We start from the raw sequence: 17,500 nt of genomic DNA, 5'->3' as shown, positions 1-17,500 counted from the left end.
CACATATATACTGTACATAGATATGTATACATGCACTGCGTTTGGCGATAAAATTCCTAATCTCATCGCCCAAACACGTAAGCTTCAAGAAAGATACAACCAAATCATGATTTACAAAACAGATCAATTTTGCATGAAAGCAAAATCGTTCCTTTTAGCACCTTTTCCTTCCTACGTCATTAGGAACCATCAGAGTTTGTTCGAGAAGAACGACAAATGGCAGCGGGAATTCCATTCCCAGTCCCATTCCCAGACGATCTGGTTATCAAGAAATTCTTGTGAATGCTGCCAAGGCAGAGGTGCAATATTGCAAAGTGGTAATGGTGCTTGCAAATAAAAGTCACATGAGAGAGAGAGATCTTTTGCAAACAGCATTTACGAAGAGAGAGAGAGAGAGAGAGAGAGAGAGAGAGAGAGAGAGAGAGAGAGAGAGAGAGAGAGAGAGAGAATATTTTACCAATGCTTATCTGCTTATCTTTACCACAACATCTGCTTTACATTTAAACAACAGCAAAATACGAAGTCAGCCCTAAAACAAGAGAGACAGAGAGAGAGAGAGAGAGAGAGAGAGAGAGAGAGAGAGAGAGAGAGAGAGAGAGAGAATCGTTCAGGAACTTAACCTTAAAATCAGCTTAGGCTTATTTATCTGGCTGAAATGTGCAGTCGTATATTTCGCAAATCTAAAGGACAATCACTTTGCCATTAGGAATCCTGACCAAATTGGATTTTTGGATTACTGTAATATATTTCCTTATGACAGGGTATCATTACTTTTGATTCATACTCATTTTTTAATCTATTATTTTTCTTTTTAATAAGTGACATCTCTTCTTTCTGAATTTCCATTTACTTTCTCTTGCTTCCTAATGAACACCACAATTTTCCTTTAAAGCTTGAATTTAAGTCAATGGCACCCTGTGGTGGGCTTGTTCCATATGAATAGGGTTTATCTTCTGAATAATAATAATAATAATAATAATAATAATAATAATAATAATAATAATAATAATAATAATAATAATAATAATAATAATAATAATAATAATAATAATGGGATTGCTCCATAATGAATAGGGTTCAATCTTCGGAATAATAATAATAATAATAATTCCATAATAATAATAATAATAATAATAATAATAATAATAATAATAATAATAATAATAATAATAATAATATCCGTATATGTTCCATATCTATAAGGTTTATCTTCTAAATAATAATAATAATAATAATAATAATAATAATAATAATAATAACAATTTAAAAGCTGCACTTAAATGTGCATCTTTGAAAAAGAAAGTAATTGTATGAAGCAATACTATGACCATACACCAAGTACAAATGTAAAATAAAAAAATAAAAATTGGGCTCTAATTCTAATAATCAAATTATGGTTCATGGCCTTTGCCAAAATAACAAACACATTCAAAATACCATATATATCTACGCGAATCATAATGAAATACCTATTGCAATCTTTTTGCTAAAAAAATATATATTTTCATGACTATATTTGGTCATGAACTATAATTCTGGACTGCGTTAATTGGTATAGGAATGAATCTAACACCATTTTTTCCCAATTTGATATCAATGATTCAACTGCTTTTATTTACAATTACTCGCAAATAATTGTAGATATGAATTTAGCATCAGTTTCACAATTTGTAATCCATAATTAAGCTGGTTTTATCTAAAAAGTACTAGAAAATAATTGCATGTTCAAGGAATCGAGAAATATAATGACCACAGATATCGAGAAGTTCAAGAAATTTAAGTTCATTTCCAGATTATAGTTTTCATTTTATTTAAGATTAAAGTTAGCCATAATCGTGTTTCTGGCAACGATATAGGCCAGGCCACCACCGGCCCGTAGTTAAAGTTTCACGGGCCGCGGCTCATACAGCATTATACCGAGACCACCGAAAGATAGATCTATTTTCGGTGGCCTTGATTATAAGCTGTACAGAAAACTCGATTGCGCCGAAGACACTCCGGCGCATTTTTAACTTGATTCTATTTTATTTCTAGTCTTTGAAATTACATAAAAAAAAGTTTTTGAAGATTTATAAAATCGAATAAAAAATGATTACCAGAGACATCTTGAAGTTCAAGAAATTCAAGTTCATTTCCAGTCTTGCTTTTTGAATGTTTTTTTTTTTTTTTTTTTTTATCTTTGGGATTACATGGAAAAAAATATTATGACCATACAAATTCAAATGAAGAAAGCCCCTTTTAAAAAATAAAATTCCAGACTCAGCAAATATTCTAATCTCTCCTGAGATCAAAGTGGTCTTGAAGAAAAAGGAAGCAGAAACCATAAAAACAAAGAACATTCAAAATGCCATTCTGAACTACGAGAATCATAGAGAATAGAGAGAGAGAGATCTTTTTGAGAAAATATATAGATTTTCATGACCTTTATTTGGTCCCCAGAACTATAATTCCAGACTGAGTTAAGAGAGAGAGAATGAAGGAAGGACCTTTTTAAACTCAGGGACTATCAAAGATTTCATTTTATTTACAATTACTCGAGAATAATTGAGAGAGAGAGAGAGAGAGAGAGATCAGAGAGAATTTGTAATCCATAATTAAGTTCTGGTTTTATCTAGAAGTAGAGAGAAAATAATTGGATTTAGTAAACTCAAGGGACCCAGAAGATTTCATTGAGAGAGATATCGAGAGAGTTCAAGAAGAGAGAGAGAGAGAGAATTATAGTTTTCATTTTATTTAAGATTAACCCCAAAGATTTCAGCCAGAATCGTTTCTGAGAGAGAGAGAGAGAGAGAGGAAGGACCTAAGTAAACTCAGGGACCACCAGAAGATTTCATTTCAGGGAGAGAGAGAGAGAGAGAGAGAGAGATACAGAGACCACCGAAAGAGAGAGAGAGAGATCGAGACCCTTTATAAGTTCTGGGTCCCCAGAAGATTTCATTCCCAGAGAGAGAGAGAGAGAGAGAGAGAACTTGAGAGAAGGACCTTTAGTAAACTCTTTGACTTAGAAAAAAAAGTTTTTGAGAGAGAGATAGAAGAGAGATAAAAAATGAGAGAGAGAGAGAGAGTTCAGAAATTTCATTTGGTAGTCTTGCTCCCCACAGAGAGAGAGAGAGAGATTACAGAGAGAAAAGGACCTTTAGTAAACTCAGGGTTCCAGAAGATTTCATTGAGAGAAGGAGAGAGAGAGAGAGAGAGAGAGAAAGAGAGAGAGGCAATTTGGTAAGACTCTGGGTCCCCAGAAGATTTCATTCCTCCTGAGATCAAAGAGAGTCTTGAAGAAGGAAGGACTTTAGTAAACTCACTAAAGAGAGAAGAACAGGAAGAGAGAGAGAGAGAGAGAGAGAGAGAGAGAGAGGACCCTTTGGTAAGTTCTGGGTCCCCAGAAGAGAGAGAGAGAGAGAGAGAGAGAGAGAGAGAGGAAGGACCTTTAGTAAACTCGGGGACTCCAGAAGATTTCATTGAGAGAGAGAGAGAGAGAGAGAGAGAGAGAGAGAGAGAGAGAGAGAGAGAGAGAGAGAGAGAGGGGACCCTTTGGTAAGTTCTGGGACCCCAGAAGATTTCATTTCCAGAGAGAGAGAGAGGAAGGACCTTTAGTAAACTCAGGGACTCCAGAAGATTTCATTGAGAGAGAGAGAGAGAGAGAGAGAGAGAGAGAGAGAGAGAGAGAGAGAGAGAGAGAGAGAGAGAAGGATCCTTTGGTAAATTCTGGGACCCCAGAAGATTCCATTTCCACAGAGAGAGAGAGAGAGAGAGAGAGAGAGAGAGAGAGAGAGAGAGAGAGAGAGAGAGAGAGCAACACAAAGTGAGTGAGTTTTACTAGAAAGTAGAAGTTGAGCTGAATACAGAAATTAGGCCAAATGCCAAGCGCTGGGTCCTATGAGGTCATTCAGCGCTGAAACGGAAATTGACAGCAAAAAGTTTGAAAGGTATAACAGGAGGAAAACCTCAGAGCAGTTGTAATATGAATCAATTGTTAGATGAAGAAAGAGAATATGAAAGGAGGTACAGTAAAAGGAATGAGAAGAATGTTATCATCGGCGATATTATTCCAAGGTATTACTCCTGATTCTTTGCCGCTACCCATTTCACTCTTTTAACTGTACCTCCGTCCATATTCTCTTTCTTCCGTCATACTTTCCTTTAAACTCCTCATCACAGTTGTTTCAATATCATTTTCAGCGCTGAATGACCTCATAGGTCCCAGCGATTGACCTTGGCCTAGAATTGATATTCCAATCCAACCCAACATGAAGGAAAGTCAGGAACAAGTAAAAAATGCGCCGAAGATCGGCGCAATCGAGTTTTCTGTACAGCCGCTACAGCGTATAATCAAGTCCATCGAAAATAGATCTATCTTTCGGTGGTCTCGGTATAATGCTCTATATGCCGCGGCCCATGAAACTTTAACCACGGCCCGGTGGGGGCCTATCATATATCGCTGCCAGAAGCACGATTATGGCTAACTTTAACCTTAAATAAAATCAAAACTACAGAGGCTAGAGGGCTGCAATTTGGTATGTTTGATGATTGGAGGGTGGATGATCAACATACCAATTTGCAGCCCTCTGGTCTCAGTAGTTTTTAAGATCTGAGGGCGGACAGAAAGAGTGCTGACAGAATAAAGTGCGGACGGACAGACAAAGCCGGCATAATAGTTTCCTCTTACAGTAAACTAAAAAAAAAGCTGATTTGAAATGCAAATCCGGTGACATCGTCATCAACTGAATATAATAGGCCAAAAAAAATTTCCATTCAGAATTACTGAGCGACAAAGATTATTATTATTATCATTATTATTACTATTATTATTACTATTATTATTATTAATCAGATGATGAACCTTATTCATATGGAACAATCCCCCAAAGGGACACTGACTTGAAATTCACGCTTCCAAAGAATATGATGGCGTTTCATTTGAAAGAAGTAACAGAAAGTAATAGGAAATACAGAAAGAATGGATCAGTAATTAGAAGAGAAAGAGATAAATTAATATACATATATGTATAAATATGTATATATATAACATATACTGTATATATATATATATATATATATATATACATATATATACATATAACATATATATACATATATAAAAAAATAAATATTATATATATATACATATATTACTGCTAGTCTACCTTGCTGCATTCGACAGTATAGATAGATTTTTCTCATCCAAATCCCAACACTGGAATCCCCAAAAGTTGGCCAGCGCTGAGAGAGAGAGAGAGAGAGAGAGAGAGAGAGAGAGAGAGAGAGAGAGAGAGAGAGAGAGAGAGAGAGAGAGAGAGACTGTTAGCTTAACCACCTTCAAACAATGCTCTTGCTTTGAGGGCAAAACAAATGTTGACAAAGTTGCTTTATTTTTTTTCTTTCTCTTCCCTTAAGTTGACAACTGTAACTGAACGAGGGCGGAGAGAAGTTGACAAAGATGTTTACAGAAGAAAATGGAACAAATGTGAAAGATTAATTAAATAGAAATAAGCAGAATTATAAGTACGGATTGTACAAAGTGGTATGTCTTAAGTAAATGGAGAGGAAATCATGGAACTAAAATATTTATATTAATCAAAAAATAAGATAATAATTTTTATCTAAATGCTTATGGAAATACGGAATCATATATATATATATATATATATATATATATATATATATATATATATATATATATATATATATATATATATATATATATAATGCTGAGTCTATAAATAAACACAAATAACCCCAGTCACTCCAGCAGTAAAATATCATCAAACCTCATTAATTATGGACGCCAGACGCGAATCTGTGACTACAGCAATTACCTTTTTCGATTAAGAATTTATTTGTCCCAGATCAGTCGACAACAAAAATATAAAAATTTCAACGAGAAATTCAAACAATAGATGACAGTAGTGCTGTCTTAATTTCACTTGAACAAAACTTTCTTCAACCCCACCACAAGTGTTGAAGAAAGATGATAAACATTAATACCAAAAATTCTTATTAAATAGCAAACTTTACTATTATTATTATTATTATTATTATTATTATTATTATTATTATTATTATTATTCAGAAGATAAACCCCTGGTCATATGGAACAAGCCCACAGGGGACACTGACTTATGGTGTTCATTTGAAAATTATTATTATTATTATTATTATTATTATTAATATTATTATTATTATTATTATTATTATTATTATTATTATTATTATTCATAAGATGAGCCCAATTCATATGGAACAAGCCCACAGGGACCACTGACTTGAAATTCAGGCTTCCAAAGAATATGGCTTTCATTTGAAAAAATTATTATTATTATTATTATTATTATTATTATTATTATTATTATTATTATTATTATTATTATTATTATTATTATTATTATTCAGAAATTGAAGCTTCCAAAGAATGTGGCGTTTATTTGAAAGTAGTTGCAGAAGGTAATGGGAAATGCAGAAAGAAGGAGCAGTTATTAGTAAAGAAAAATTATAAATTAATAAATAAATACATAAAATTATAAATACATTATTGAAATAGAAGGTGAATAGTTTTTTTGGTGTTAATGCATCGCATCTTCACTTGAACTTTCGAGGTTCCAATTACACAACACCCTCGGGGAGACAGTTCCACGTAATAAATTATCCTATCCACTTCAGGGACAGCGAGTCATCGTTTTTCTCAAATATCTTTCAAACTAATTATTCGATCGAAATGGTGCTTTGACACAGTGTACAAGACACCTCCCGCTAATTTTTGGTAATATAGTGTACTGTCAAATGGTTTTAGTTAAGGCGTTTACTCCTGACTTACAATACATGGTGTTGCCAAGCATCGCCAAACTATGCATTCGAACGTCCTTTATACCCCCCCATCCCGCCCCTCCCTCTCCCTTCCCCTCAACTCACTTTCCTGGCCTCACCATCTCGCCCCCACCTTTCCTGTCTAAGCGGTTCTGGCGGACGTTCAACTGCGAAGATTAATCCTGCTGACCAATTCGACTTTGCCTTTAAAAGTCAAGAGTAAACGCCTGAACTAACACCATCTGACAAAGCACTATATTACCAAAAATTAGCGGGAGGTGTCTTGTACACTGTGTCAAAACACCATTTCGATCCAACAATCAGTTTGAAAGATACTTGAGAAAAACGATGACTCCCGGTCCATGAAAAGAATAGTAATCTGTTGAGGGGAAACTGTTCCGCACGACAATTCACCTTAAATCATCCTGATCCATTGGCGTATCAGTCTCCCCAAATAGGATTAGTGTAACGTTTGTTCAGCGGCATGAAACCCAAGCTTCCATAATTACCTGAATATTTTGGCCTAATTCTTGCCCCAGAACACAAAGGGCTAATTAGAAAGCCCAGCGCTGCAAGCTAATAGCAATCGGAACCTTTATTTACTGCAAGCGAATCAAAGCACAGGCGTAATAGTTATTTCGGGAAACCGTAATTAAAGAAAAAGGATTATTTAGTCGGATAATCGCGCAGTTGCGTCGTCACCAGGGATAATGCTTGCAAGCAGCATTTTTCTTTACAGAAATAACCGGGTGTTAATACAACGGGAGGAGATTTCTTGAAAGCAAAAATGATAGAAAATCTATTATCCGCTTTTTCATGAAACGCGTAAAGTACATTAATTTCACGATTTTTTGCTTGCAAGCATCGTTTTTTAAATACAGAAATAACCAAGCATTTATCCCACGTGAGACGATTCCTAAATACAAAAATAACAGATAATCTAATATTTGTTTTTCATGAAATGAAAAAGGTATATATATATATGACTTTTTTGCTTGCAAGCATAATTTTTTTATGCAGAAATCACCAAGCGATTATCCCATATGAGACGATTTCTAAATGCAAAATTATAAGAAAATCTATCATTCGTTTGACAAAAAAAAAAATACAATACAATAATACAATGATTTTTTTTGCCTGCAAACATAATTTCTTATACAGAAATAACGAAGCGTTTATCCCATGTGAGACGATTTCTAAAATGCAAAAATATAAGAAAATCTAGCACTCATTTCATATGAAATGAAAAAAGTGCAATAATCTCATGATTTTTTGCTTGCAAGCAAAATTTTTGTATACAGAAATAACCAGGATTTTATACAACGTACGACGATTACAAAAATACGAAAATAACAGAAATTCTAATATCTGTTTTTCATGAAATGAAAAAATACAATTCCATGATTTTTTGCTTGCAAGCATAATTTTTCACAATTAGTTACCCAACGTGAGATAATTTCTAAAACGCAAAAACAACCTGAAATCCATCTTCAGTTTTCATGAAATTCAGAAAAATATAGCCCCAGGATATTTAGCTTCATTTCAAAAGAAATAATGAGATAGAAAACAATGAATTATCCACTTTTGCACAAATGAAAAATAACCAAGAATTGTCCAACGTGAGATAATTCCTAAAACGCGAAAATAACACAAAATCCACCATCAGTTTTTCAGGAAAATAAAAAATGAAAATAATTCCAAGATATTTAGCATCAGCTCGAAAGAAATAATGAGACAAAAATAAATGCATTACCTACTTTATCAGATAAAAAAAAAAGCATTCTCTAGCGCGAGATAATTTCTAAAATGCAACGATAACAGAAAATCCATCATCAGTTTTTCAAGAAAAGAAAAAAATTAAATAATTCCAAGATATTTACCATCAGCTCAAAAGAAATAATGAGATACAAAGAAACGCATTACCTCCTCCTTCACAAATAAAAATTAACCAAGCTTTCGACAATTTCCAAATTGCAAAAATAACAGCAAATCTGTCATCAACAGTTTTTAACGAAATGAAAATAAAAAACAACCCCGTGTTATGTACCATCAGCTCCAAAGGAATAATGAGATAGAATATTACCTCCTTTTTCACAAATGAAGAGCAAAAACGGAAGGCCAGAGAGAGAATCTCTAAAAAAAGAGAAAAAAAAAGAAGTCTCCTGTAAATTATCTTCACGTTGCGTGCTGCCTGACATTAGGCGAGGTCGTGTACAGACACCCATTACTCCGACTGGCGTGTGGAAGACTCCTGGGATTAAAGCATACGGTGTCTTTGTCGTGGTGTAAAAGCACCAAGCGCTTGTTGCTCTCATTAAACTGAATTAATTCAACTTTTTGTTGTTCGAGGTTATTATTATTATTGTCATTATTATTAGAATTATTGTTTGCCACTGACTTGAAATTCAAGGACGAACCAGAATATGAACCCTCTTCGTATGGAACAAGCCCACCAAAGGTGCCACTGACTTGAAATTCAAGCTTGCAAATATGGAATATTATGTTATTAAATTATTATTATTATTATTATTATTATTATTATTATTATTATTATTATTATTCAGAAGACTAACCCTATTCATATGGAACAAGCCTACACAGAAGGGCCACTGTCTTAAAATTCAAGCTTCCAAAGAATATTAGGGCGTTCATGCAAAAGAATTAACAGAAGGTAATGGGAAACAGAGAGAGAGATTAGTTATTAGAAAAGCAGATAAATTAACAAATAATTAAATACATAAATAAATAAATAAATAAATAAATAAATAAATAAATAAATAAATAAATAAATAAATATCGGAGAGTCATTATGGAGAGAGTAGAACTGTGGAACTTCAAGTTGAATGTCAAGGTTAATCTTGACTTCATGACTTCTTGACGTTTCTCAAACAATCTTGAAGGGCGTGGCTGGTTTTCTTTCTGGCTAAAACTTGGCTTAGGTAGAGGAAACTCCTTCACTTTTGTTTAATTCTGCCTTAGGTTGTCTTTCCCAGTGTTTTTTTATGAAGTAAAATTGTTAGAACAGAATAGAATCGATTACAGGATTTAGGCCAAAGACCACGCACTGGGACCTATGAAGTCATTCAGCGCTGAAACGCACATTGACAGTAAAAAGGTTTGAAAGGTGTAACAGGAGGAAAACATCAAAGCAGTTGCACTATGAAATTGTTAGGAGAGGGTTGAGGAAAGGAAGATGGATGAAAGAGAATATGAACGGAGGTGCAGTAAAAGGAATGAAAGGGGTTGCAGCTAGGGGCCGAAGGCACGCTGTAAAGAACCTCAAGTAACGGCACCATTTTATAACAATAAATTTAAAATTGAAGCTATTTAAAAATCTTCTCTGTCTGTCTCTCCGTTCAAAACGTGTTTTTGCGTATTCTAAATTTTGGTTTTCTGTAAAAGAAAACTATAGTGCCGGTTTTGTCTGTCCGTCCGCCCTCAGATCTTAAAAACTACTGAGGAGGCTAGAGGGCTGCAAATTGGTATGTTGATCATCCACCCTCCAATCATCAAACATACCAAATTGCAGCCCTCTAGCCTCCTCGGTAATTTTTATTCTATTTAAGGTTAAAGTTAGCCATAATCGGGCTTCTGGCAACGATATAGGACAGGCCACCACGGGGCTGTGGTTAAAGTTTCATGACCCGCAGCTCATACAGCATTACACTGAGACCACCGTGAGACAGATCTATTTTCGGTGGCTATTATACGCTGTACAGAAAACTCGATTTTTCACTTGTTTTATATTATGCTCAACTGCACTGGTTAAGAATAATAATTTTATAATTTTATAATCTTTTCAAAACGTAAAACATTTAGCTGGGAGTTTAAAATTTTAGTCCCGAGAAACAAACACAAAACAACTACAGTGAGACATTTCTATCAGAGCCAAGACGATTTCAGCTCAGCTGATCCTGTTGGTATATTTCGAACTTATTTTGAGTCTCCTTTCCAATACAAACATTTAAAAACTTCGGCAGAACTTATATAAGAAACTTCTCTCTCTCTCTCTCTCTCTCTCTCTCTCTCTCTCTCTCTCTCTCTCTCTCTCTCTCTCTCTCTCTCTCTCATCCGGAAAGTTTGGCCAACTTTCCTCAAATCCTATTTGCTTAGAATATCCACCCGATGGAAACTTACTCATCCCTTACTTCCAGTACTTTCAAATCTCCTTTTGAAATCTTTATACAAAACTGTTGTTATTTTTTGACAAACTCATGAAAACACATACACACAACCACTGTTAAGCATTTACGTAAAAATTCACAAACACATATATTAACACATGTATTCAATGAATATTGTATATCTACTGATAAGCATTTACGTACGAATTCACAAACACATATATATTACCACAGGTATTCAATGATAATGTAATATCCACTGTTAAGCATTTACGTACAAATTCACAAACACACATACATTAACACAGGTATTCAATGATAATGTATATCCACTGTTAAGCATTTACGTACAAATTCACAAACACACATACATTAACACAGACTCTGAGTGACTAATGTATACACACTTACACAAACGCATTTTGGCATTTGATTAGAAAATTACAAAAATGCTTTTTACATAAAATTACAAAAATACTTTTTGATTGACTGAATATAGAGTTTAGCCCAAAGGCGAAGCACTGGTACCTATGAGGTCATTCAGCGCTGAAACGGGAATTGAGAGTAAAAGGTTTGAAAGGTGTAACAGGAGGAAAACCTCAAAACAGTCGCACTATGAATCAATTGTTAGGAGAGGGTGGCAAGTTAGACGGAAGAAAGAGAATATGAAAGGAGGTACAGTAAAAGGAACGAAAGAGGTTGCAGCAGCTAGGGGCCTAAGGAAGGCACGTAGTGCAAAGAACCTCAAGTAATGCCTACAGTGCACCGCATAAGGTGCACTGACGGCACCGTAGGGGGGGTTACCCCCTACGGGGAAAAATACTTTTCACACAAAGCTTTTCTCTCATTACATAAACACTTTCACAAAAGGCACTCGTTATCACAAATTCACAAACGGACATTTACATTACACGATCCAAAACCAAATATAGAATTTGCTAAAATAAATAAATAAATAAAGTAAAATATACAAAAAATATAAAATGAGTCGAAGTTTCTTCGGCGCAATCGAGTTTTCTATATAGCTGCTAACAGCGTATAATCAAGGCCACCGAAAAGAGATCTATCTTTCGGTGGTCTCGGTATAATGCTGTATGAGCCGCGGCCCGTGAAACTGTAACCACGACCCGGTGGTGGCCTGGCCTATATCGTTGCCAGAAACACGATTATGGCTAACTTTAACCTTAAATAGAATAAAAACTGATGAGGCTAGAGGGCTGCAATTTGGTATGTTTGATGATTGGAGGGTGGGTGATCAACATACCAATTTGCAGTCCTCTAGCCTAAGTAGTTTTTAAGATCTGAAGGCGGACAGAAAAGTGCCGGCACATTAGTTTTCTTTTACAGAATCCACATATTCTTTACAAACTCCCAAAATTACCTTTGAATTCACTTACATTCTTACATAATGCATACTTCAAAAAAATACCTTTAGCATTTACTTGCATACAGACACACTTCCTTAAAAGAATAATTCCCTTGAAATTTAAAGACATTCTTACAAAACACAGACTTAGAAAAACAACTTTGGTATTTACTTAGGGATGGACAAAAACATTGACAAATAAGTACATTCTTTTCCGCCTCAGAAAAAAAACTCCATTAGAATGTACTTACACTCTTACATAACGCATATTTTAAAAAATTCCTCAGGTATTTATCTGCAAACTGATAAAAACACACCCAAACAAGTAAATTCTTTTCCGCCTCAGAAAAAAATTCCATTAGAATTTACTCACCTTCGTTGGTATTTACCTACAACCTGACAGATTTTCACAAAAAAATTCCCTTACAATTTACAGAAAACACACACTTAGAAAAATACCTTTAGTATTTACTCACAAACTGACAGACTTCCTGCAAAAATTCCCTTACAATTTCCACACATACTTAGAAAAATACCTTTAGTATTTACTTATAAGCAGACAGACTTCAAAAAAATACATTCAGGATTTACTTACATCCTTACAAAAAAAAAGCAAAAATACCTTCGGTATTTACTTACAAACTGACAGACTTTCACAAAAAAATTCCCTTACAATTTACATAAAAAATTCCGTTAGAATTTATTTACATTTTTACATAACGCATACTTAAAAAAAATACCGTTGGTATTTACTTATAACCTAACAAAACATAGACAAGGATATTCTTTTCGTCCTCAAAAAATTCCATTAGAATTTACTTACATAATAAAAAAAAATACTGCTGGTATTTACTTACAAACCGACAAAAACATAGACAAATACATTCTTTTCCCCCTCAAGAAAATTCCTTAGAACTTACTTACATAATTTAAAAAAATACCGTTGGTATTTACTTAAAACCTAACAAAAACAGAAAAGTAAATTCTTTCCCTCCTCAAAAAAATGCCTTAGACTTTACTTAAATAACTAAAAAATACTTTTGGTATTTACAAACCAACAAAAACAGACAGATAAATTCTTTTCCTCCTCAAAAATTCCTTAGAATTTACTTAAATAACTAAAAAAAATACTTTTGGTATTTACTTACAAACCAACAAAAACATAAACAAGGAAATTCTTTTCCCTCCTCAAAAAAAAAGCCTTAGAATTTTCTCACATAAATAAAAAAAATACCGTTGACATTTACTTATAACTTAACAAAAAATAGACAAATAAGTAAATTCTTTTACCCCACAAAAATTCCTTAAAATTTACTTACATAACTAAAAAAAAAATACTTTTGGTATTTACTCACAAACTAACAAAAACGAGACTAAGAAATTCTAGAAAACTAAATTCTTTCCCTCCTCCTCCTCCTCCTCCTCCAACTACTAACCTTTTTATGCCTCATCCAGACGAGAGAAGGGGGCGGGACGCCCCCGGCCACGCTGCAGGTGATGGCCAAGGGACTTCCTTCCTGAAGTGGCCCAAGTACGCTGTCAGTGACACGTTGACCTCCGACCCTCAGAACTGGTTCCTCCGGGGGCACCACCACCTGCAGGCTTAGATGAGTCCTTCGGGAGGACGCTGCAGAAGGAAGGGGGACGGGGGGGGGGAGGGGGAGAAAAGAGAGAGAAGACGTGGATGAGAAATAAAAAAATGACGAGGGCGTAATGAGAACTTCTGAGCTGAGAGGTCTTGTGACGTGGAGATTTCTTTCTTTATTTCTTTTTTATAATTTTTCTTTTTTTTTTATCTCTCCATATTTTTTCTTTTTTCTTTATTTTTTTAGTATTTTTCTCTCTTTTTCTTCGCTCAATAATTTTTCTTGGTTTCTTTATGTTTTGAATATAAATGCTGTGGTTTTATTCAATGTTATTCTCTACAGTTTTTATGATAAATTTAGTTGATTTTTTTTTTAGCATTTTTATTTTTTCATCTCACTATATTTTATTAATTTCTTCATACTTTGAATATAAATGCTGTGATCTTATTCAATGTTATCCTTCTCCACTGTTTATGACAAATTCAATTATTTTTCTCTTTTCATTTAATCTAATATGAGTCGATATTTAATATATAAAATCTAAATAAGGTATCTTTTTAGTAAGTTTGTGTATAAGAACTATCATAATATGGTATAAATCTAATTCCAGATTAAACTGCATAAATAATCTAATTTTAAATATATCTACATATATATATAAATATAATATATATATACATATATACACATATATATAATTATATATATATACACACATTTATAAATACATATAATACATTGAATTTAAATAAAGTATCTTTTTAGTAGGGTGTGTATAACAGCTATCATAATCTGGTATAATTTATATTCAATATCAAGAGTAAATCTAACTCATATTCATACATATTAGATTAAAATAGGGTATTTTTTTAGTTGATTGGTATAGCTATCATAATATGGGATATCTTTAATATCAGAGTAAAACACGAAAACTTGATAAACGAAACAACAAACAATATCAAATCAGTAGAAAAACCTTTTTTGAGGAAAAGAGAGAAAGATAGAAAAGAGAGAAAGATAGAAAAGAGAAAGATAGAAAAACGTGATAAAAGGGAACAACGAACAGAAATCAGAGAACAAGAAAAACCTTTTTTTGAGGAAAAGGGAAAGATAGAAAAAAAACGAACTTTCAAAACACGGAATAACAAACAAGTAACAAATGCGCCGAAGTTTCTTCGGCGCAATCGAGTTTTCTGTACAGCCGCTACAGCGTATAAACAAGGCCACCGAAAACAGATCTATCTTTCGGTGGTCTCGGCACATTGCTGTATGAGCCGCGGCCCATGAAACTTTAACCACGTCCCGGTGGTGGCCTGGCCTCTATCGTTGCCAGAAGCACGATTATGGCTAACTTTAACTTTAAATAAAATAAAAACTACTGAGGCTAGAGGGCTGCAATTTGGTATGTTTGATGACTGGAGGGTGGATGATCAACGTACCAATTTGCAGCCCTCTAGCCTCAGTAGATTTTAAGATCTGAGGGCGGACAGAAAAAAGTGCGGACGGACAGACAAAGCCGGCGCAATCACTTTCTTTTACAGAAAACTAAAAAAATCAAATAAGCAGGAAAAACCTTTCTGGAGGAAACTGGAGCGACGGAAAAGACAATGAACTTTTATGAAAACGAAATAACAAATAAAAATTCAGGGAAGCAGAAAAACCTTTCCTGAGGAAAAAGAGATAAGGAGAGAGAGAAAGGACACGGAACGAACTGATTCTCGACAATGGTAGTCACTTGAAGATAGTGAAGATACTCGTCCTCTCTCTTCAGATAATAGGAGGAAGAAGAAGAGCGCGGGCTGACACGGGTTTCCTACTGAGAGGAGATGCGGCGGCTGGAATTACGCCTCTTTTAGAAAGCTGTAATTCTGGTAATGCTGTTGTATCTGAACAGAAGGGGTGGGTTTATTATTATTATTATTATTATTATTATTATTATTATTATTATTATTATCATTATTATTATTATTATTATTATTATTATTATTTATTATTATTATACAGAGTTGGTGGGTATATTCTTCGCCTGTTCGTGCGTATATTATTATTATTATTATTATTATTATTATTATTATTATTATTATTATTATTATTATTATTCAGAAGATGACCCCCATTCATCTGGAACACTCCCACTCATTCGACTGTTTGTGTGTATATTATTATTATTATCATTATTATTATTATTATTATTATTATTATTATTATTATTATTATTATTATTATTATTATTATTATTATTCAGAAGATGAACCCTATTCATACGGAACAAGCCCACCGCAGGGTCCACTGTCCTGAAATTCAACCCTCCAAAGAATATTATGGTGTTCATTTAAAAGAAGTAACAGAAGGTAATAGGAAAAATATAAAGAAACTCATTCGAGAGACTGAGAAACTGCTATACAAAGTCAATAATAATAATAATAATAATAATAATAATAATAATAATAATAATAATAATAATAATAATAATAATAATAATAATAATAATGTATACATACAACTATTCGAACGAATGGACTTGTTCCTTTTAAACAGGGTTCATCTTCTGAATAATAATAATAATAATAATAATAATAATAATAATAATAATAATAATAATAATAATAATAATATTAATAATAATACGTATTTGAATTCCTGCTCTCTTTTCGTTTGCAGTCCAACACACCTATAAACTCATAATGATTTGAGCCCCGTGTTCACCTGCCATTTTGCCGCTATTGTTTTAAGTATTCAAAACCTCAATGCCTTTATTTTATGAGGTCATAAATTCTGGGGGCAATAATGCCGTTGGAATTCAGAGCATAAAGTGGGAGTTTTATTCCCGAAGAATTGCAAAACGCGAATTTATATATACAAACATTTCAAAGAATGCTTGCTGATTATTCATTTTTGCAAACTTCTTTTGTTTTGTAAATATTTTATGGAGTACTTTTTATGTTAATGTTATTGACGTTAAAGTATTTATTATTATATATATATTTACTCTTTAATTTAACCACAATGCCCTTTTAACTACTGGTTGTTAAAAATTACAGACATGTCCGGCACAAATGTGACCAGGAGATATTCTCTCTCTCTCTCTCTCTCTCTCTCTCTCTCTCTCTCTCTCTCTCTCTCTCTCTCTCTCTATATATATATATATATATATATATATATATATATATTTATATATATATTAAATATATATGTACACACACAAATATATATATATATATATATATATATATATATATATATATATATATATATATATATATATATAGATACAATCTAGTATTCACTTTTCATCAGATATGTATGTGTAGATATGTATGCAATTTTTAATACCCACTAGTTAAGAGGGTATTGTGGCTTTTAAAAGTTATATATATATATATATATATATATATATATATATATATATATATATATATATATATATATATATATATATGTGTGTGTGTGTGTGTGTGTGTGTGTGTATGTGTGTATGTATTTATATATATATATATATTTATATATATATATATATATATATATATATATATATAAATTCTGCTACTGAATATCAGTGAAATGAACTCACATAGCCTACACAAAATATTAACGAAGCAAAACAAATACTACCTACATTTATG

General features: G+C 33.1%; 1 protein-coding gene across 1 annotated transcript in view; it reads right to left on the bottom strand.

Annotated features, from left to right (window-relative positions):
* The window catches only part of LOC136831164 (nephrin-like), a 337,951-nt gene that overhangs the window by 188,807 nt on the left and 131,644 nt on the right, over positions 1–17,500 (bottom strand). The window contains exon 4 of the mRNA XM_067091120.1: positions 13,728–13,918. Within this exon, the coding sequence (XP_066947221.1) occupies positions 13,728–13,918 (191 nt within the window). The remainder of the gene's footprint in view (positions 1–13,727; positions 13,919–17,500) is intronic.

This window comes from Macrobrachium rosenbergii, chromosome 48 (genome assembly GCF_040412425.1).
Source record: "Macrobrachium rosenbergii isolate ZJJX-2024 chromosome 48, ASM4041242v1, whole genome shotgun sequence".
Classification (NCBI taxonomy): domain Eukaryota; kingdom Metazoa; phylum Arthropoda; class Malacostraca; order Decapoda; family Palaemonidae; genus Macrobrachium; species Macrobrachium rosenbergii.
This window is presented reverse-complemented; position numbering and strand designations above follow the sequence as displayed.